Genomic DNA, 22,318 nt, shown 5'->3' with positions numbered 1-22,318 from the left:
TTTATAGTTGACCACTGTAGGTCTGAATATGGTTTTTGGACCAAAAGAGACCATGTGGAAATACCACTGTCTCCCTGTGCCAGAGAGCCATGTTAAAAGACAGTGATGTGGGTTGTTTCAAAGCCTGTTTTATTGGCAAGCTATTACTGTTACACTCCACTATCAAGCTAACTGTTTGCAGCATCTTTCAAATGAACAACCCCCCAAAAGCTGAGTGCACACATGCAAGAAGGTGTTTCGCAGTAGTTTGTATGTGTGTATTTGTGTTTACAGTGCTACTGTACATAGGCTTCCACAGACAAAACACAGTATCATGCTAAAAGAACCCTTCCGCCAGACATCTTAACCTGAAGCAGAGCAGTGTATGTGTGCGTGTGTGTGTGCGCGCAGTGTTGTTACCTACCTCAAAGTTGTATTCCTTGTCTTTTCTGGTCCGAGAGATGCCCCTGAGCACGATTCTCTCTATATGCACCGCTGCAACAACAGAAATCAGCAACAATCTATCATGACTCAGCCTCTCAGACAAGTTCACAAACACTCACTAGTGTGTGTCTACTGAAAGCCTATACAATTAGCAAGGTTATTATAGCACTGACTATGAACTGATCAGTAATTTATATGTGTCAAGACAATTGACTGCTTAAAAAGTTATTTAAGTACTTATTAGTTAAACGTAAAAAAGCATAAAAACCCTTACAGGTGCAACTATATGAGTTAATACAGAAAAGCGACAAATACAAATTACATTCAAACAAAAATATTTGAGATATTGTTAGTTTGGTGGGGATTTGTCCATTGCACAATCAAGCAGACTAATGAAATCCAGACTTAAAAATGCTGCCCAGTTCCCTGCAGCAAATCAATAGTAAATATTTTCTATACATGTGTAATATATATATGTAAAGAATGTGCACTGTTTCCATTCACCTTCTCTTTGTGTTGCCCAGCGACTGGAGCGTCGGCTCTGGCATGGAGGATGCGAGGCTGTACATTCCCCCAAACCGGCTGGGGGAGGCAGGTAATCCGCCTCCTGACCCATCAGCTCCTGCAGACCAGAAAATACACTCAGTTACTTACTGGCTCATAATGGGTTCCTTATCTTGACCTTTAAAGCTGCAGTAGACCACTTTTATTAAAATAACTTTTGGTCATATTTGCTGAAATGTTCCGTTCAGTTCACTACATTCTGACAGTAGTACATGAGACAGATAATCTGTGGAAAAATCAGGTTCCTGAATGAAAACAACCAATCAGAACCAAGAAAAAAAGACAGTTAGCAAAGGACATATGCAAAACTGTCAACAGCCGAGCTACAACATCTAAAGCTAAACTGCCTGGCAATCAAGAGGGATGAACCAGACATTATATGAAGACAAAGAAACAGTCGGAACCACTGTTTGTTTCCAACCATCCTCTCACTCACTGATCTCTCTCCCTCTGTCTCTTACCATATCGGACAGCCGCACAGTCCAGAGACTAAAAACAGCATGTGTGATTTTATTAAGAGCAGTGCATCTTCACCAGGCCCTGACTCACAATGATGTCAACCTCACAGATTCATCCAGAACAGAGACAGCACCGCAGACTGCTGTCTGTTTAAAGTCAGCAGTAAACACAAAAGGTACAAGTGTGGCATCAAAACTGACATTTTTAGTTGAACTATTCACACTCTTTTTTTCTGTGAGACTACGGATGCTGTTAGATACTGGCAATTAATTTCCTATCATCGCTCAATTAATTAAAGCATCATAAATGTAACCCACATGTACCACACGTGTGCATTAGGCGGACAGACACTTGCACAAGCCCCTGAGAGGCGAGCGGGGTTCCATGTGCTGCTGGGAGGCTCTGACACTTGAGAGTAGGCTGAAGAACAGCTTTGCATTCCTAACATGACTTCAGATTAGGGGGGTGATTTTGTAAGTGTACCTCCTGAAACAATCTGTCAATCGACAGAAATCTCTTGCCGCCATTGTTAAACAATTTCCTGGGAGAAACCCTGAGCTCTCTGTGGTCACACACTGGATCAGTCAATAATCCATCCTTGCCTCAAAGACAGAGTTAAGTAACTTTGTGTTCATGATTTAACCCTTCGTTTCAACAGACTGGAGGGTTTCATTCCAAGCACACACACTATGGCCACTGATTAATAACCCCAACCTGAGGGAGGGCAAACGGGTATAATCAGTAATAAATCAGCTTGAATTAGTTCGGAAGCATAGCTAGAATGAAAACCTAACAACTCTCCCCATTTTGAAGACTAACAGAGGGCAGAGATTGACTGATAAGTGCCTGAGTGATGAGCAATACTGTGTAGAAACTGATTTTTTCCCCTAGCAGTAACCACCACTGTTTCCTCAAACCGCTAGTAGATGCTAGCTCCTACAAAGCTCAGACACTTATATCAGTTCAGTTTCAAGGTGTGTCCTGGTGGCAGTTTGGTAATGTGGAGTTATGTTTGGAATGATTGACTGTTTGCTTGATTGGAAGGTGCCTCCCACTCACCAGTGGAGGTTACCACTTGTTCTTCCCACATTAGCTCCACCCAGGCTCCCCTCTCTTTGAACAAATTTGGAATTTCTGGCTTCAGTAACTTTCAAGCATTGCTGCAAGCACTAAACCCAGACTCCAGGGACCTGTTACACAAAGGGGGTTTACAGAATTATCTGGATTCAACTGTAAAAGGCAGAACCTCCCAAAATCTGGAACATGGACTGGCGTACAAGATTTGTCTCAAGGTTTCGCCAGTTCAGCGTTCCCAGTAAACTTGCTCAGTTGGAAAGGCAGACTGCTTCCAAATGTCCCTCAAGATGCTACATCCATGTTACAATCTGTGTTTTCCCCCACTGATTTATATGAGAACCAAATGTGCTGTTGTAATTGTTTTCTTTGGGGTGGCAACATGTTGACAGGGACATCATTACATCATTGTGTAACTAGGCTTGCACTTTAGTCGGCATACCATTTCAGCAACACATAAGAAATGTATGTCTGAGAAACCCCGCTCACAGACCATGAATACTGAAGTCGAAGGCATCACCACCCCTGTTATGTAAATAAGGCTTTCTCGTGCATATGTTCCAGTTCCCAGGCCTGTCTCCATTTCCTAATGCAGGTTGATTTTGGTTTTTAATCAAAGGTTCTGATGCTAAAGTACAGACTACGTGATCAAATGAGAACCAGCTGTCCGTCTTGTCATTCTCGTTTGCATTGCAGGGGTAGTTAACATTATTACTGTTACTGCTAAAAGACACTGAAAGGCAACAGGTGCAACATTGCCCTCCCATTTATCAAGAACCAGCCAAACAGCAAAGGAGGAAATGATCCGCTGCTGACCTGTTCTTTGGAGTGAAAACCTGCACAGCGTCATGTCAGACATTCTTAAAAAGCCACAAGTGGATCAATACTTGATCAGAGTCCTGCTGGAGCGGCTGGGGCAGTCGGTCTGGTGGTGCCGGCTGTCAGATAATTAGACCACGCTGTCCGAACTGCACTTGGCTGTTTGTGGATGTAGCTTTAATAGGAGCACAGCTTAGCATTCAGTAAGCTTGTTAATGACTTTCACCGTACAGAGCATTTAGAAAGGTAACAGTAGCCAGTATAGATCCACAGCACCAACAAACAGGACGTTATATAATGGGACCAAAGCCACAGAGCCATAGCACTACCCCACACACCCCATGGCTTCTTGGGTAACTGATTGAAACAACCAACTAAACCTTAGCTGCCGGCAGGTTAACTGGCAGGCTTATGTGTGTTAGCTAAGTCTGTTAGCATGAGCTAGCTGTCCTGCTATGGACGACCACTCCTAATAGAAAAGGGATGTTCCCTGCTGCAGTTCTTGTAATACTCGGCCAATATGGAATGAAACATGACTTATTATTATCTAATTAGCCATACGTGTATATTTCAATTAAGATATAGCTTTAGCCGCCTGAGCTAGAGACTTGAACCCTCGAGCGAAAGAGTTTTGAGCTAACTTAGCATTTAAAGGACCAGTGTGTAGTGCCATCTAGTGGAAGCAGATTGCAACTAACTGAACCCCCCTCGGGTCTGTATTTGACGGTCTGGGAGTGAGTATGGGATGTGTAGGAAAAAGTACGGTTGCCCCTGAAACTTGCAAAAAAGGTCTCCATCTACAGCCAGCGTTTGGTTTGTCTACTCTGGGCTACTGTAGAAACATGGTGGTTCAACATGGCCGACTCCACAGAAGGCGACCCCCAGCGTCTGTAGGTAAAAACGGCTCAACGAAAACTCAACACTTCCTATATTCAGGTGATTATTTACTAAAGACAACATACCTGTGAATATTATTTTGTATTTCTCCTAAATGTTACACACTGGGCCTTTAACTGGCTAGCTTATATGTGTTAGCTAACTCTGTTAGCATCAGCTAGCCGTCCTGCTATGGCCGACAGCTCCTGATAGGAGAGGGACGTTTCCTGCCACAGTGCTGGGCATACTCGGCCAATATGTACTGAAACAAAACGTATTATTACTAAACAGCTATACACGTAAGTTATATTCCAATTCACGTACGCCAGAGACGTAAACTCTCTCCCGAACAGGTCGAAGTTGAGCAAGTTTTGAACTAGTTTAGCATGTAAAGGCACTAATGTTGGTTACCGTTGTCTGGGCGTTTATTCTAAGCTGACTTTGACGTCTCTCCTCCTCTATGGCAAACTCTATTTTGTCGAGCTGCCCTCGGACTATCTCCCGCTGGTGGAAATGGAAAGCTGGGTGCAGGGAGGCCATGGTATAAAGCAGCGCCAACTGCTCCAGAGGTCCCGCCGCGGTTTCGTTAGCGGAGAAGCCGCAGGTCTGCTCCGACCGCCCGTACACATTCCCGTCCTGACACGGCGGATGGGACGAGTGGTGGAGAGGGTCCCTTAACGGAGGAAGGGAGTAGTCGTAATTTTTGTAGAACAAGGCCTGATCAACATGGTTCAGTATCCGAAAGAGTATTCCAGCACATTCCCTGCTGTCAGAGCCGAGGAGGGACAGGCAGACCAGGAGTTTGGACCGGACAACTGGGTCGATCACGTCTGTTAAAACTCCCAAATCGCTCGGACTATTTGCCCGAAACTCAAAGTCCCTTAAAACGTGGTAATCTTTCCTAGCGAGATCCTCTAAGTAAGATCCCAAAAAGCGGAGCTCCAGGGGTTGGCACATATGGAGCAGCCCGCACATGAACTCGATCCGCTTAGCGGGGTTTAGATGTAGGCCGAACCACTCGAAAACAGTCTCCTTGTCCAGCTGGGATGGGTACACATAAGGTCTGGGCGACTCGTCCACTCTGTCGGACACCGAAGAGGGAGGCACAGCCCCGGGAAGATGTTGGTGCTCCGGCTGCTCCAATGAATCGTCCTCGGCCGTTTCGTCGCCTCCTTCCTCGCCCGTTTTCATCGGTAGCTTCATTTTCAGCATTATCAGCGCTACGAGAGAGGCTTCACCGTGTGAACGACGGTCCAATATACATTATTGACAACGTCCACCGTTTCGTAACACTGAAAGGAGCGGCGAGCTGTCAGTCGTTTAACAGTGTTTGTACTCGCAGCTAATCATCTGACGCGGCGATAGTAACGTTACTACTGTAGCGCTTTCCCTAGGTTACGTTCTTCTTCTACTCCTCATTTCCGGCAGAGTGCCTATGTACAGTCGCTCACTGCTGCCACCGTGCGACTGATGGAGGACTGGCTGTATTTCTTGTCGGTGGTTCCAAACCTTTAGGGGCCTCTTTTCTATCAATTAGTAAACCGGCGACCCCTGACCGAGTGACATATTTTTAATGGCTGTTTCATATTATGTTCAAAAATGATACAATTAACCCAAATAGTGAGCTGATTGACTGCAACAACCTTGCGTAAAACTAATTTAATTGGATTTCGATTAGTTTTGAGCAGATTATTTCCTGTTTTAGGAACTTTTTATTAAATTCTGTCTGTATTATTAAAAGAAATATATATTATATAATATAAATATATTATTAACAATAATTCACACTTAGTCTGCTTCTTTTCTGACAAATACAGCGTTTTCTTGTCCCTGATGCTTGGTCACTGTGTATATTTCTATATTTCAACCCCCAGTTGCATTACACCGTACAAGGAATTACATATTTCAATAGGACACATTTAAAAATCTCATTTTTACAACTTCAGTTCATGTATTTATCAACATTAAACAATGAAACATATCAGATTCCAGTGAGAACAGGTCACGGTCCCGAAGTGACCCACATAACGAATGTAGATCTACAGTGACGCTAAAGTCACATGAATTCCGATGTGACTGTTCACACTGCGAAGAATCAGACCTGAATCTGATTTGGACCGCATATGAAAGTGGTCCCAAACAGAACTTAAAAGATCAGATTTCATGTGATTCGTGATGTTTACACTGTCATGGAAAAATCTGATCTGAGTCACATATGAGCAAAAAAATCTGATTTGGGTCACTTTGGCCTGCATGTACTTTTAATGTCTGAAGGAAGTTTATTACCCTTCTGGCAATTAGGCTAGTGCACTGAACATCAGTTAGTGTACAGTAGTAGCCTTTTGTGTTCTGTAGTTGCTAACTATCAAATGATATTCCAAATATCTCATGTTTGCACAGTTACAATATTAATCATGTCAAAAATATTTACTTATAGTCTTAAAAATATATATTTACCCATGGCAGCTCTGTTATTTGTCCTCCTACCCAGAGGCTCCTGTGCTGGAATAACACTACATGATGTATCTGATGCAAACTCTAACTGTATCTGATTAATGCACCTTTTGGGGAGACCTGTGAACAGTTTGTTGCAGTTGTCATAAAAGCACACACAAGCAAGCAATAATATCACCTAGCATCTGGATTTTAAGGAACATTGTGAATGAAATAGATTTTGTTATAGTAAATGTTTGAGACTGTTTTGAGAATGTTTTCTGTTTGCCTCTTTTTTCTCTCTAGTATAGTTTCAGTAAATAATGCCAAGAAGGGAAAGAAAAAAAGACTAATAATGGTGTTACACTGACTTTCATTTAGTCAATACTGCCCTCTAAAGGAAAAATGCAACAATTACAAAGAAAAGGAAACCAGAATGGGTAAATGTGGCTGCTTGGTGCAGCTTCACTTCCTCTGTGTTTGAAGATGTGTCTCTCTGCTTAGTCTGGATCTGAATAGTTAAACAGCTGCGTCGTTTTTCTTCTGCGACTTCATGTCCAGCAGCTCGCCAAGAAACATGAGGTCAGGAGGTCAGATGTACGGAGATGAGACAAGACAAGCAGACCTTGTGTGAAATAAATAAGCTGTGCTGTATTTCACACAGAACAACGTGAGATCAAAAGTATATGCTGGAACATCATAGAGGTCATCTGCATATACGGTTTTCATTCAATTTAAAGATCCCCTCCACTTTGACATATATAACCTCATGACAAAAAGGTATCTACTCCTTCTACCTCATACCAGAATCTATGAATATATGTAATTGATGATTTCTAAAGTTTTCCTGCTGGACACAAGATGTCTCCTACTTCACTGTGAAGTCCATTCTCAGTGGATGTGCACTGGTGGCTTCAAGTTTCTACATCACACTGTACAAGTTGCATACTGGACCAGGTTTGACTTCCAAACTATTTGTGATGTCACAAATCCTGCTGTTAGGCCCCGCCCCTTACAATCAGATGTTCAATGAGCACAGAGAAACTTTCCACTTTCAGTAGATGAATGTGAAAACATCCTTCTAGAGTCAAACTCTGCACAGACAGCATTCAAACAGCACACTGTAGAGACAGGAAGAGACACTGATGTTTGATTGGAGAGGACTTTAATGATTTGGTCTAACACTGTAACTCCCTACTGTAATAGCAAAGAGGGAATGTATACACTGTGCCAAAAGGAGTGTCCTTGTTATATGATGTTTGAAAAATCCTTTCTTGAATTCTTTCCAGAAGCACAGTGTATGAGAGCATAGCATTAAAAGAAAAATGTTCGGTTGGTCCTACATCATTTTCACCGGATTTATAGAAATTAAGTCAGGAACAGCCACATTGTGAATGGTCCATGCTTTATGTTCTGGATAATTCCACCACCTACTTTCAGTCTTTTAAGACACACCTATTGGCCTAGTGACATTCCTAACATAGAGTATGAAAATGGTGTAGTGTATTTACACAGTATTGTCTGCAGTCCATAAGTTCCACCCTTCCCTGTTCTCTTAAAATGTCAGCAGGTTATTAAATCTTTTTATTTTTTTGGGTCATAGTTACCTAAACTTTCACTTTATCCTGACAGTAGTACATGAGACAGATAATCTGTGAAATAATCAGGTTCCTCTGGCTCCTCCTAACGGTATTTGCAGGAATCCACCGGGCTTGAATGAAAACAAGATATAAAGACACTTTGGGTTAGAGGCTTGAAGGTTGTTGATTGTTGAGTCTCGCTCCCAGGGTCCCAAAGCGTCTGTATTTGGCGTTCTGGGAATGTGACTCAATAATTTTGTTCAGTTTTTGTTCAGGCTTGGTTTCAGCAAATATGACAAAAAATGTGCTAAGAAATGACCTACAGCAGATTTAACATAGATCCATACAGTAGGCACAATCAGTAGAATCTATTTTAGAACAACACTGTCCTTGCATCCTGAGCTGGACTGAATTGGTACTTATAGCCTCCCTCTGCAATAAACAGAGACTTGCAGTTTATCATAGTCCTCTGTGTTGTCCAGCCTCGTGTGGTCTGCTTGGAGAGGAAGTGAAGGCACATATTTGGACATGTTTTTTCCAGTGCTGTGTTTTTTTTTATTTTTTTATTTTCTGAGCTCAGAGAGGGCCCTGGCTGCAGCAGAGCCTTAAACTAGCACTGAGGGAACAGCAGCCTTGACCATAAAGGTCTCTGAGAACAACTGCGCTGTGCTGCTCCAACAGGGGGCAACGGCAGTTCAGAGCTCACAGGCCCTTGGATGCAGCAGTTCCAACCTTTTTCCATTTCTATCATGGAATAAACTGACAACCCCTGACTCAGTGACATATTTGAAGGATTTTTCACATTATATTCAATGCATGACAGCAGCAGAGAACAGCTGATAAACTGTACAATAAACCCAAACAGTGAACACTAACAGCAGGATGTTTGTGTAAAGGTTTCCTGATAATTTTAGGAACCTTTTACACAATTGTCTCTCTGTATTATGCCTTTTTTAAACAATCATACATACAAATGTGGCTTTTTTTCTGACAGCATCAGTGTTTTTTTTCTCCCTGACACGATTGTTCTGTTAGCTCTTTGGTTGTTTTAAATGGGAACTTTTTTAATGCTGGATGAGGCTGTTTATCAGAGAGTGAAGGCTCTGTGAATAAAGCTTGTGTTCAGGTCTTCAGAGATCTTAAATAGTAATCTGAACTGTAAGAATAGTAATTTACCTTAGTTTTCTACACAGAGATTAACAAAATGCTGAGATATAGGCCTGCTGTGAGTATTTTCAAGTTTTCTTACACCTCTTAAAATCAAGACAGCAAGGTGGTGAAAGTTGAAGCTTTGGCGACCCCTTGTGGACCTCTAGGTTGGGAACCACTGCTTAAATGAACACAGTGCCAAAAACTACTGCATCTCTTTTTTCTTTCGTTCTTCTTGACAGAATGTAATGTAATGATGTAATGAGTTCATTTACTCTACTTTGCATTTGAGTTTTTTCAATTATATGCTACTTCATACTTCTATTTCACTACAGTTCAGAGGGAATATTGTACTTTTTACTGCATGCACAAGATTATTTAGAAAGTTATAGTTACTAATTACTTATTATATTTAACTATTTAACATATACTGTAAAACCAGATAAGTGAATTTAATAAAAACATTTGTAAAAGCTAAAAGCAACATTTTGTAAGTTAAAAATAACATTCCTGATTAAGTTTTGTAATTTTGTGACATTGACTTTTTAATTTTGTTATTTTTATTTGTACTGTGAAAACAAAATACCTCATAAAAATGATCAAGAGTTTTTTGTTGTATTTAAATTTTTTTTTTACAAAACTAGTGTTACTTAAAATTACTTGAAAAGTTACTTTTGTTCTATTTTATGTAATCGGTTTCAACAATGTTTGAGTTAAATTAGCTTATCTGGTTTTACACTGTATCAAAAATGATAAGCTTAAAATCTGGTGCATTATTATAGATTAAACCCACCACATGGTTAAATCTGGCCCGCCAGATGTTTCTAGCAAATAATATATGGTATAAATACTGTTTATGCTGTTTTATTTTTTGTGAGTTGAAATTGCTCTTTAAATATATAGGATCCCTAATTATTCTGAATTCTTTTTCACAATCTAGATCCTGGTACCATTTTGCATCTCAGCAGTACAACACAAGCAGCTGTGCACTGTAGTTTTTAGCAAATGTTACTCAAAAAAGACATATTATGCATTTAGTCTGGGACTACTTTCAGCAGCGGATTAACACACATTTGGTGCTTTAGTGAGAATTTACCACAGCAGGATTGTGAATGTGCTCTATGAAACAGAGGAATACGATATATCAAGTAGATGCATTCATTGTTGGTTTGGGTCTTTTCATGGGATTTGTTACCAATAATAGAATATTGACCTTGGAGTAATCTGGATCATGACCAACGCCTTCCATCCATGAGCTCACTTTCAGATAAGACTGCCTCTTTCCTTGGAGGTACTAATAAAACAATGTTGTTAACCAGAAGAGAATATGTGTGCAATTAAGGAAGCATTTCTGCTATTGAAAGATAAAGGTTTAATTGAAAAGTCTTAAAAATAAAAATGTAATTACATTTGTTTTTATAATGAAATGTGAAATCCAATAAAACTAATTCAAGAACAAATCCAGCTCGAGCAAAGCCGATTAAAGTTAACTAAGAACCTTCTGTAAATAAGCAAGTAGGAACTAGAAAACACACATCCATTTGTATTTTCACCAACATGTACATTTATTCAGTCAATTTTAATCACTTTTGAGCCGTAATGGCTGAATCATTGCCTACCACAGTATGACAGAGGTCCAACATCTGCCACAGATGCTATTTATCCCCTCCCACAGGGCTTTTTTTACCCTCTAATTGAATTAAACAGCACAGCTGCAGTAAAAACATGCTGGCTGTTAAACCACAGCACTGCTCCAGTTAATCCTATGGCTACTGATCACAGTTTCAACTACTCACACACACACACACACACACACACACACACACACACACACACACACACACACACACACACACACACACACAAAATTCCGTCATTTCAAAATAAGAGCATGCTGCCGGTAGCCTATTGCTGTTATTTTATAAACCATAGAAATTACAGAAAATCTGAAAATCTCTTATCTGTATGCCTTTCAGCCATTGTTTAATATTAAATGAATGGCAGATGATTCAACATGATCAAAACTGAAATACGAAACAAACACTAATGCATTTCCACACTGCGGTCTGTCCACACATTGGATGTGTGCGTGCGTGTGTGTGTAAATCCACATTAGATCCACATTGGTCTCTGTAGTGTGACATTCTGTGGTGAAGCTATAGCCACGATTTATAAAGGCTGCCCTGACACTCCCACCACTCCCTCTGCCAACCAGTGGGAGGACTGTCACTACCAAGTCAGGACTTCACTCTCTTCACTTTCTCCTCGCAAAGTGGCAGTCATCATTGCCTGCTTGCAGCTGAGAGGGAAAGGTAAGGCCCTGTCATCACTTCTTTGGTGCATGTGCTGTTGTGTGGGGGGATTTTACAGAGGGTAATCACAGTGCCAACTATTTTTATATGTGATGTATATATTATAATAATACCAAAGAGAGGTTTGGAGACAGCACTACAAAAGCATTTGTTCTTTTTTTTTTGAGAATATAAGTCATCTCTGTTCTTGTTGGTTGGTAGTTAGGTGGTTGTTTCACTTACCAGAGTTAGGGTTAGGGTTAGGGTTTAGGGTTAGGGTTGGGGCAGCTGCGTACAGTATATAGTATCTATGCATGCATGTATCATCGCTGTTTTTTAGTAGCCTTTTCCAAACTTGATGTTAGCATGGCATGAGTTTGGTTTGGCCACAACTGACCAGCCATCAGGACAATGAGAAGACAAGCTAAATATACAGTATAACTGCATAAATCCACCTCTGTGATTATGGGTCAGCAAGGTCCTCTGCCTTAGCGCAAGGCACCAAAGTCTCTCTGTGTGTCTCTTGGCATTTCAGAGTTGTGCTGTTGACTGTAAATCTGTAGCCTGAAATAACTTCCATCCTAATTACTGTACTGTATGTACAACTACTGAATTAAATGACGGAGAAGGTGTGTGGGATGGTTTTAAAGATAGTCGAGGCATAAGGCAGCAATTTTAAGTTTGGGACATATAGTTTCATCATAGAAGATCATCTCAATGGTGAATGTCAGGAAAGTATAGTCTTCAGTAGTAGTCACTAATTATCTGTCACCGAGAGGTTTTACATGACAGCTAAAATGCTTTGGTCACTGTAGCTATTTTTGCTTTGAATGGGAGTTATTCATGCCATTAAATAGCTTAGAACAAGACTATGTGTGTAGATTTTGAAAAGGGGATACCTCTTACCAAGGAAAAGTACAATTCATAAGCAATAAAACCTTGTTCACCTCAGACACATCCTCTCTTGGTTTGGTATGAGCTTAAGGTGGGTAATGTTAGCAAACTTGAGATAGACATTGCTGTAGAAATGATTTGCATTAGCCTTTAACTGACAGCAGTAGTTACACAATCCTGCTGCAATACAAAGGACCATATAAGCATTTTTGCTTGCTCTATTTGTAACTTTAGCACATATGTAGCACCTCCTCTGGTGATAAGTAGTAGACAGAGCTTCCGGGTTTGTGAAGTGAAGCCAACACGGAAGTGTCTTAAATCTGGGTTGCAAAAAAAAGTCACATAGTATTGAGTCTTATGGAGAAATTAACCTACTTCTCCCTTGATTTATTAGCTCAGTGAATATTTACAAATAAGTTTATGGTGTCAGTCTCTAGTTTCAAGTCTTCTTCCATACAGCGTGATGTTCATTTAGTAAATGATGGTCCCATTAAGAGTAAAAGAGAGCATAAACCAGGGTATGTTTTAGGCCGTGGCTTCCTTGTGATTGACAGATTCTTAGTGAGTCCATTGAGCACAACGCGTTAAAAAACTCAGATCAAACTGTCAAAGTAGACAGTGCTGATTAAATATGAATCAAGTTTCTGCTTTGCCTATTTCTCCCCTAAGTCTTTTCAGAAACATGCCGTTGGCTCCAAAAAACCAACATGGTGAACTTGAGGCTTCAAAACTGTACTCTACAAACCAACGGGTTGACACTTGGATCCCACATGTCTACTGTCAGAACTACTCATAACTTTAAAAAAGTTTCCCACTCCTCTCTGCTCTTCTTCTCTGCTTTGCTCGCTATCAGAGGCTGGGCCAGTCTGTAGAAATACTGACTTTAAATAGTTGGTTTTGCCCTTGGCAAACATTTTATTACTTTGATCTCTGTGAGATCACAAAAAACAGCACACAAATGGGTAACACATAAACAACATATTCGATTTTTGTGTTATGTTTTTGCATATTTTGAACCCAAATACTACAAATCAAATAATACATCACTAGTCACATTTGCATCCAAATGTAGTCAAAATTTTCACAGAATGTCCAGAGAACATGCAAAATAAAATTTTCTGTACTGTTATGTGAATATCGTGTGTTAATGTAACAGGCTTCCTTTAAAAAAATAATTACAGAGAACCTCCCATGTGCATTTATTTTGTTAGATATATTAGCATTGCACGACAATAAAGTGAGGGTGTTATGAATCAATGTGCACTTTCAACTGCATAAAACAAAACAAAAATCAGGTAATGAAAGTCACTGAAAATTGATTTTCATAACATAGTATAATGAATGGAAATCAATGGCTAGAAAGTTGTGAAACCACATTCAAAATGTAAAATAATACACAGCATGCTTTGGAAAATGATTAGTATTACAGTGAACATGCAGAAACACTGATCTTTTAAAGACTGTATTTAATTAAATTTGACTTAACCACATTGTCAAACTAAATCCTGCCAGACTCCACATCTCATAATTTATTGCAATGACTAAATAGTATTTTCAGCCATCAGTCAGAAATGTAGTGGATTAGCATGTTAACAATATTATGGCAGTGCTGGGATTGCTGGGATTGCTCTCTGCAGTCATGTCTGTTTCATAAACCAACCAAAGGCGCTGAGCAATCCCAACAACATCTGTGCACAAGGAATGTTCTGTGATGCCGAAGCCAGTGGAGGCGGTTGATGTGGCTGGCATACTGCACCTCTGGTTTGCCAAATGTAGAGTGAGGTTTGGAGGAATTCAGGTTCACTACCCACCTATCGTCACTGTGCGTCTGTAATGACTAATGTGCTTTAAAATGAAAGAGTGAGCCGCTCAGGATAGGATGTATGGATGGATTTGAGTAAGGAAAAAACATTTTGTGTCTTTTTGAGGATCCTGGTAGAGACATTTTTAGACACAGTGAAACATTTGAGACATTCATTCGGTTGCATGCTGTCGCAGTGTTATAGACTCTGGCCCCACAGTCATAAAGTTTAAAATGGAAATAAAAGGAAAATCATAAACTAGGAAGGCCTGTGAGTGATGTTTACATATTGCATAATTGTCAGGGTTAGCGATACATACATCAATTAGCGTACACATTTATTTTACAGTTATTTCCGTCTTCTTCTGCACTGTAAAACCAGTTCATTTAACTCAAAAAATTGTTGAAACTGATTACTTCGAAAGTCTTGTAAAACTAACTAAATTTTGTAAGTAAAAAACATTTTTTGATTAAAGTAGCTTTATTAATTTTAAGTGACACTGACTTGTTATTCTTTTTCGTACTGTGAAAACAAAATACCTAGTAAAAAGCTGCTTCATCAAGAATCTTTTTGAACTTACAAAATTGAGTTTGTGTTACTTAAAATTTTCAATGTAATCCATTTTAACAACTTTTTTTCAGCAAAAATAACTTGAATAACTGAAGATAACTGTATTGGCATTGAGACTTGGCTGACATCCACAGAGTTTAATGTTTAGTGTGCTTGGAGATGCCTAAATCCATTCCATCCTCTGGCCACCCCATGAATATTTCACTAGATCCACCCTGTAGTCATGTTTCCCTCCAAATTTAGCACAAATCTTCATTTTTTTCATCATCATCTTTATCATTGCTCTGCACATATCTGGTGTTTTCATATGCCACTATTTTGGTCTCTGTGGTTCAGAAGCTTCAGTGGATGTTGAAGTCACATGCTTCATGTGGGTCACAATTTATTTCCAGTGTTTTCCATCACACATTGCATTTTTCAAATTTCCTGCATTTCCCCTCAGGTTGGATAGAAATGAACTAACTGAAGCTCTCCTTTGTCTCCTCTGTGAATCCAGCGACTATAAACTAAATCGCTTTCTTACAGCTGTACTTGTTTTTTATTCCAATAGGTCCTCTAAACTAATCAATAACAAAATCATACATAATTTGTCACTGTCTTTAAAAACAACCCAGAATAATTTCTTTATAAGGCCTCCCTGGCAGGACAACACAGTTTGTCAGTGCCTTTCAAAACCATAACAAATCACAATTATATGAACGTTAACTGATCTGCCACCACTATGGTTAAGGTTTGGTTAGGTTTATACACAAAACTGGCTTGGTTAGGGTTAGGAAAAGATTGTGGTCAGGGTTAAAAGAGACCACTGTGAAATCAATGGTGGTCTCACATGTCAAAGTCACACACTCTGTGGACCCATTCAACCACCCTGACCTACTCCTGATGAAGTTTTGTTCACTTTAGGCATTTGAACAGTGACTGGTGCTGTTGTTTTTCTTGGAAGTCTCTTTTATTCCCTACATCAGTGGGCACACACGCCCAAGCTCATAAATGTAAGGGAAACCTTTTTATTATGGTCATATGTTCAAGAGTTAATTTCTTTTTTTTAATGTGAAAGAATTTATCATTTGTGTGTCTGACTTTTGGGGACACATTTCTTACCACCAGTTGAGTTGGAAAAGCTTGTCCAACAGGGGATAAAAGTCATCCACCCAAGAAAAAGCTGAAATTTGAGGGAAAGTGATTAAAGTTTTAGGCAAGTTGGGGTTATGGTTAGGTTTAAGGGCTTTACACACCAGGGAGGTGAGAACTAAACAACATAAAAATATAAAGTACTTTGTGGCCAAACTGTCTATATATTGTATCAAACCTATTAAGCGATACAAATTTGTGACTCAATAAAACTAAAAATAAATCCGTGCACACTTACTGTGGACAAAACAAGACAGGGACTGGCAGAAAAACGTCAGGAGCTTGCAGAGCGACTCACCGATACAGGGTCACATTCATTGGGTTCATCTCAGCTGCAGTTCCCTGTCGGTAAATTCCACTAAGCAATCTGTGTTGAGGGAGCAATTGTCACTTTTGTCACAATTTTCTTTACCATTTTTGATGACGTGATGTCTGTTCCATACAACGTGACTGGTCGATGCCTTTATTCATGGTGCGAAAGCTTTTTGCTGCGTAATATTTGAGTTCTGCATGAAAGTACTCGAAAAGAACAATTCAAGAAATATATATTGGTGTTAATCACATAAATGCCTTTAGGGTAAGTCTCCAAGAAAATGTGTAAGTTTATGTGATGATACATTTAGTATCTAGACCCGCAGGTTTTAAGTCGAACCTAACATTAGAGCTGCTGACTTCACTGATTTGCAGTGACATGCTGCCTGTATGAGATTCAAATACACCTTTTGCAAAGCAGACATGTTGACTTGCCTCAGCAGGAAAAGCGCAGGTGTTACTGATGATAATAACAATGGCTCTGTTCCATTTAGAACCATGCCAATGAACCAGCATAAAGAACTGTGGCACCAAAATGAGATTCTGCCATAAAAATCTTGAACAGAATTCTGCTGTCAAAGAATGCTATTAGTTACACCTTTAGGTTTGACAGTTTAAAATGTCTGCTAAAAGAAAGGTCTGTTGTGACTTTGTAGATTTGTTGACTGCTTTGAGCTCTATAATTTTAAAGGTTAACTGTTGTTTTAATAATAATAATTTAAAACAAAGTCAAATACATGTATATTTTCACTCCTATTTATATTCATTATATGTTGTTCACCCTTTTAAAATGGCAGTTTTGCTGACTGCATTAACAAGGGATAGATGAGAGCAGCCATAAGTCACTTTCTTGTCTTCAGAACAACTCCCCCTTTTAAAGGGGAACTTGGCAACTATTTCAACTTAATAAACCCGTTTAGAAATCATTTGGATGGTTAAATGGCCTGTTCCAGTGAAAATGGTGACTTTCCCCGCTCCCCCTAGCGTCCCCAGGCGAAAATCCAACCTTGCAACTTTGGGACGACCGTCCTGTTAAGTTGGAAATAGGAAGTATCGTGAGAAGCGAAAATGAGCAAGAAACACAAACTGCTTTACGGCAATTCCACATAAACGCACACGCCCCCCTCAATACCGGTTAGCCACGCCAGCTATAAGAACAAGCGACGATGAATGTATTACCCACCTCGGTAGACATTGCTCCACACGAAAAAGTTGTCCGGCAACAAATGCACATCAGCAGCGGTAGAAAGGGGGAGGAGGGGGCCGCAAGTGAGTCTTTTTACGACAGTGTTTTGAAATATATGTCCCAGAGCTGTAGGAGGAGCTTGTTGAGAAAACATGCAACGACAAAAGTGAAAACCAGCGAAGAAATGGCTAGAGTTGCCAAGTTCCCCTTTAAGTGAAATAAGAACTATGAAAGTGTTGAGGATAAAAAGGGTAAACTGTTTTACCTGAACAGTCAGTATGTGTCTGTGGCAAACAATCACAGGTTCATTAATAATGTTAGTGTGCTGACTGAAGTGAATCAATAAAGTCTGCTCCGCTTCGCCATAGCGACATAATTCACGCAGTCACATTGCTGCTCTCATCTTAGCTTTCTTCTTGTCTTAAATGGTATCAAGTGCATAGCTGTACATTGATTCCACTGCAAAGAGCATCGCTCTAATAGCATTGTTGCTGATTCCTCTGCTCAGGTTTTACATGAGGTGAACAAACCTACTTGAACCAACAAGAGTGATGAAGGTGTAAGTCTGTTACCTGAACAGGTGCAAGCTGAACTAAACTAATAGGAGGGTCAGAGAGATATTAATCAAGCATAGTCTGTGCATGACCACACGTCCTCAGGAGAGGTGTAATCAGGTACAGTAAGTGAAAACACCTGTGTGGGGGAACCCAGGACCTTTAACAAGCTGAGAGAGTGAGAGACAAAGAGAGAGAGAGGGAAATACACATTAACAGTTGTTTTAGCCAAACAGGAGACAGCAGAAGACAAATGGGTTTGTAAAAGCAGACAGAAAAATTTCTGGTAAACATGAACTCTAAATGAAGAATGTGAGTGTTGGTTGGTTTTCCATCAATTTAAAGGGCAAACTAAAAGCCAGTCAGTCTGAAGACATTGTCAATAATCACACCCATTGTTCAAGCTGTTAAGCAACACTAGTAAAGTAAAAGTAAAGTCTATAGCAGTAACTAATCTTACATATGTCTTAGTGAAATTGGCCCACATTAAAGATCCAATGTGTCACACTCAAGAGGATCTCATTATACATGAATGTTTTCATTCATTCATTCCTCTGTGCTTGGAAGGGAAAGGTGAAGCAAGGGATTTGCAATCTGCTGTCACACCGCCAGATGCCACTACATCCTACACAATGGTCCTTTAAAGCAATGATTATCAGAAGGGACCCTCGAAAACCATAGATTGCATAATAAAAAATGGATATAGTCTCTGTGACGTCACTCATAGGTTTCTGAAGAGCTGGTCAACTCTGGCCGTCACCATCTTGGCAGTCCTGACTCGGCCACCTCCCAGCTAATCTACAAATGGAAAAAAGAGGTGGAGCGTGGGTGGAGCTGAGGCGGACTGAATCAGGCCTGGTTACTGATAAGAGCCAACTGTGATGACACCCACCTGTCACTCAAAGCAGTTATGCCCTTAATTATGCATAACTTTAAGCCTCAATGTAATTTAAACGAGTGAGTTCTATAAAATGTACCCCAGTGGTGTTACAGTGGTTATGAATGGGGAAATTAGCTATAGAGACCAATATCATTTTTTGTACCAGGCTGTAAACATGTTTTGATATATCAGGCCCTATGGAGGCCCACTTCACTTCTGGAGCCAGCCTTAAGTGGCCGTTTGAGGAACTGCAGATTTGGTCACTTCTATGTTGGCTTCTTTTGCCAGCCATGGAGATTGCCACTTGTCAAAAACTTTCACTTTCCAAACATGAAACCCAGTAGAGGCCCATGCATGCCCATGTGGGAGCCAGGTTATTGAGCACATACGGCTCTCGTATAGTGCACACAGTCCACATTTAGCCCTTGTGGGGCCCTTAAGGTTTGCCCATTTCAAGCCCGTGGCCAGCTTGTTGTCTTCATATGGGGTGCACATGTGCTCACTGTAATGCCTTTATTCTGTAACTTTATTAGTCTGTGTTAGAGATTCATTCTTCACATGTAGGCAGTAATGCAAAACTCATTAGCTATAGTTATATCAGTTATAGAATACTGGCATTGTTTAACCAATTGTTTGAAGAAACATTTAAAGCTGCAGTTGGTAACTTTTATTGAAATAACTTTTTGTCATATTTGCTGAAACTTTCACTATACCCTGACAGTAATACATGAGACAGATAGTGTCACAACTGGAAGTATTTTGGTGTAATATGGTTCTATAATAGCAAGTCAAACAAAAGAGAAAGAGAAAAGGGGTTAGGGGAGCTGGGAGGAGACTGTAAAAGAAGGGTTGTGGTAGCTGCACTCTCTTCAGCTGACTGATCCTCCCCCGTCTTTAAATCCTCTGCCAGCGCACTGCAGCCCGCTCTGCCATGTTTATACTTCTGTTTTCCCATCCCAGCATCTCAGTGCTCACGTTGTTATTTTCTCGGGCCCAGCCTTGTGGTCGGCGGAACCATGTTTGCGCTGCAAAATGAACACAGGGAGAGAAAACACGCTACTAGACCATATGTCGCATGGCACAACATGAGAACTCACAAAAGCATTTCAAGGGGAAGAGGAGGAGGAGAGGAGAACAGTGGGGACAGACAAGAGGAAAAGAGAGATGTGGTGATTTCACAAGGCAGTCAAATGTCTTTCTCAAGCCATATATCATATACATGTGCCAACTCAACATTACAACACAGTCTATTAGACTTTTTATGGACTGTTGGAAAGAGCCCTTTTAATTCATGGAAACACATACATGTATTAGTACTCTATGCATTGTAATGTGTGTGTATACATTTGTATTACGGAGTACAAAGTCACTAGCAGGCAGTCTTGTTTTGGGTGACCTTCAGCTGTGGTAGAAGAGTGTTAAATACACACTGACGTTACAGGTGCAAGGTTTGAGTTAAACTGAACAACTAGACAAGTTCAACGAAACAATTTTCAGCTTGGTGTTGAATTACACTCTAAAGGCCCTCTTTAACCAAATACTCCTTAGTTCCTGTGGGAAGTGAAAACTCTGGAACTTAACTAGGAACCAATTTGCATATTCCTGTTTGCATTTCCACATCAGAAGAAACATTAAGATTAGGCAGATAAGGAATCAGGCAGATAAGGAAAGATTTTAAAAATGAAATGCATTGAGATGCAGCTTTTACACACAAGGACTCAACACACAGTCACAGTTTTGTTTTTTGTAGTTGAAATGGAAGCTGCAAAGCTGCAAAGATCGGCTGACTGATTTATAGGTATTTATTTCAGTTTCAGGCTATAAGTCTGAAGCCTCCCTAGTGGCCCCCAGAGGACATAATGCATATTACACCCAGGACATCCAAAGTGTGGGAAGGAATAAACAAAAGGCCATAATTTAGGTATTTGTAGAGCCTTACCACTAGTGGGGATGAAATATGGAAATTTTGTCTGTAGGGTGGCACCATGGATGCAAGAGTAAAAAGAGCTGATTTCCTTTCGGAAGAAGAATGTGTTCAGTTAATTTCAGGAGATGTGTAATGCAATGCAGACATTATGGCCTCAGCATGATCTGTTGGGACCATGAATGTAAATGTGGTGGCAACCTGCCAGTTAGATTAGAATATCCTGTACAAGTGGACATTTTGATGAGACAAAAGGCCAGGGGGCTAGAAAACATATATAGGGGCCATCATCTAGGTGTAATGAATATCCACAGCGAATTTCATTAAAGTCCCCCTCCCCTCAAAAATGCATTCATTGTGTATGTCGTAAAACACGTCTGTAAGGGATCTCTAAATTCTGGCCTTTACTTAAAGATATATCGTCATGTACTAACGTGTAGGTCATTCTGGCCTGATGGGAGGAGAAAAGCTCATCGTTAACACCCTTGTTGTTTCACACACTAATTTAGCCAGGTTGGACTGGACCAAGGTAGGCCGCTCTCCTACGAAGCCATGTTGCTGTGGTCAGTATGGAGTGCAATATTGCTACTGACCCCACTGGAGGCTGCAGAGGAGGATGATGTCCGAGCAGGTAGGGACGACCCTGTTATATAGACCCCAACAAAGTGTATCATTCAGATGACAGCAGCGTTAGATACCGACCTCTTGAGTCTGAACCTAATGGTACTTCTCTTTGATCACTGTGTAGGCTGCAGCACTGCTGTAAACGACCTGGTCTATATTGTTGATGGCTCATGGAGTGTTGGCTTCTCTGACTTCGACACTGCCAAGCAGTGGCTTATCAACATCACTAGCCAATTTGACATCAGTTCCCACTACACACAGGTAATATAAATATATATATATATGTGTGCTGAGCATGAATGGAGTGAGATTGTTATTTTCATTTGCGTTTAACAGCAATTTTCCATCAGGCTTACATAGTCTGTTCATGGCCAGTCTCATTACTATTATCTGATTATTTTCTCTTGTCAAATCCAGAGCACTGTAGCCAGTTTAATAACAGCCACATAAGTGCTGCAGAGCATCAGTAAATCTGCAATACACCTACATTAGTTTATGTTTGTGTCTGCTGTAGGTGGCTGTGATCCAGTACAGCGACACTCCTCGTCTGGAGATTTCTCTGGGGAAGCACCAGGGTGGAGCAGAGCTCATCCAGGCCATACAGAGCATCACGTACCTGGGAGGAAACACACAGGCAGGACACCATGTTTTTTTTTTATCTTTACAACTCTATCAATACTGATGTGCATGCAGGTATTATGAGAATATACAACACTGTGTGTTATTATCACACTGTATGTTCATGCTGAATATGTTAACACGACCATATACAT

At 40.3% G+C, this 22,318-nt stretch overlaps 2 protein-coding genes across 2 annotated transcripts in view; one reads left to right on the top strand and one right to left on the bottom strand.

Moving 5' to 3' along the window:
* The window catches only part of zcchc2 (zinc finger, CCHC domain containing 2), a 28,279-nt gene extending 22,670 nt beyond the window's left edge, over window positions 1-5,609 (bottom strand). The window contains exons 1-3 of the mRNA XM_051410632.1: window positions 4,627-5,609; window positions 928-1,045; window positions 404-474 (exon numbers count right to left, since the gene is read on the bottom strand). Of these exons, the coding sequence (XP_051266592.1) occupies window positions 404-474; window positions 928-1,045; window positions 4,627-5,427 (990 nt within the window). The 5' untranslated portion in view covers window positions 5,428-5,609. The remainder of the gene's footprint in view (window positions 1-403; window positions 475-927; window positions 1,046-4,626) is intronic.
* A 5,948-nt stretch (window positions 5,610-11,557) lies between these two features.
* Window positions 11,558-22,318, top strand: part of si:dkey-225n22.4 (collagen alpha-1(XXI) chain) — a 77,021-nt gene continuing 66,260 nt past the window's right edge. The window contains exons 1-4 of the mRNA XM_051410298.1: window positions 11,558-11,689; window positions 21,431-21,552; window positions 21,670-21,806; window positions 22,060-22,179. Of these exons, the coding sequence (XP_051266258.1) occupies window positions 21,474-21,552; window positions 21,670-21,806; window positions 22,060-22,179 (336 nt within the window). The 5' untranslated portion in view covers window positions 11,558-11,689; window positions 21,431-21,473. The remainder of the gene's footprint in view (window positions 11,690-21,430; window positions 21,553-21,669; window positions 21,807-22,059; window positions 22,180-22,318) is intronic.

The sequence above is a fragment of the Dicentrarchus labrax genome, unplaced genomic scaffold (genome assembly GCF_905237075.1).
Source record: "Dicentrarchus labrax unplaced genomic scaffold, dlabrax2021, whole genome shotgun sequence".
In the NCBI taxonomy this organism is placed as follows: Eukaryota; Metazoa; Chordata; class Actinopteri; family Moronidae; genus Dicentrarchus; species Dicentrarchus labrax.
The sequence above is the reverse complement of the archived record's forward strand: the minus strand, read 5'-3'. Positions and strand labels throughout refer to the sequence as shown.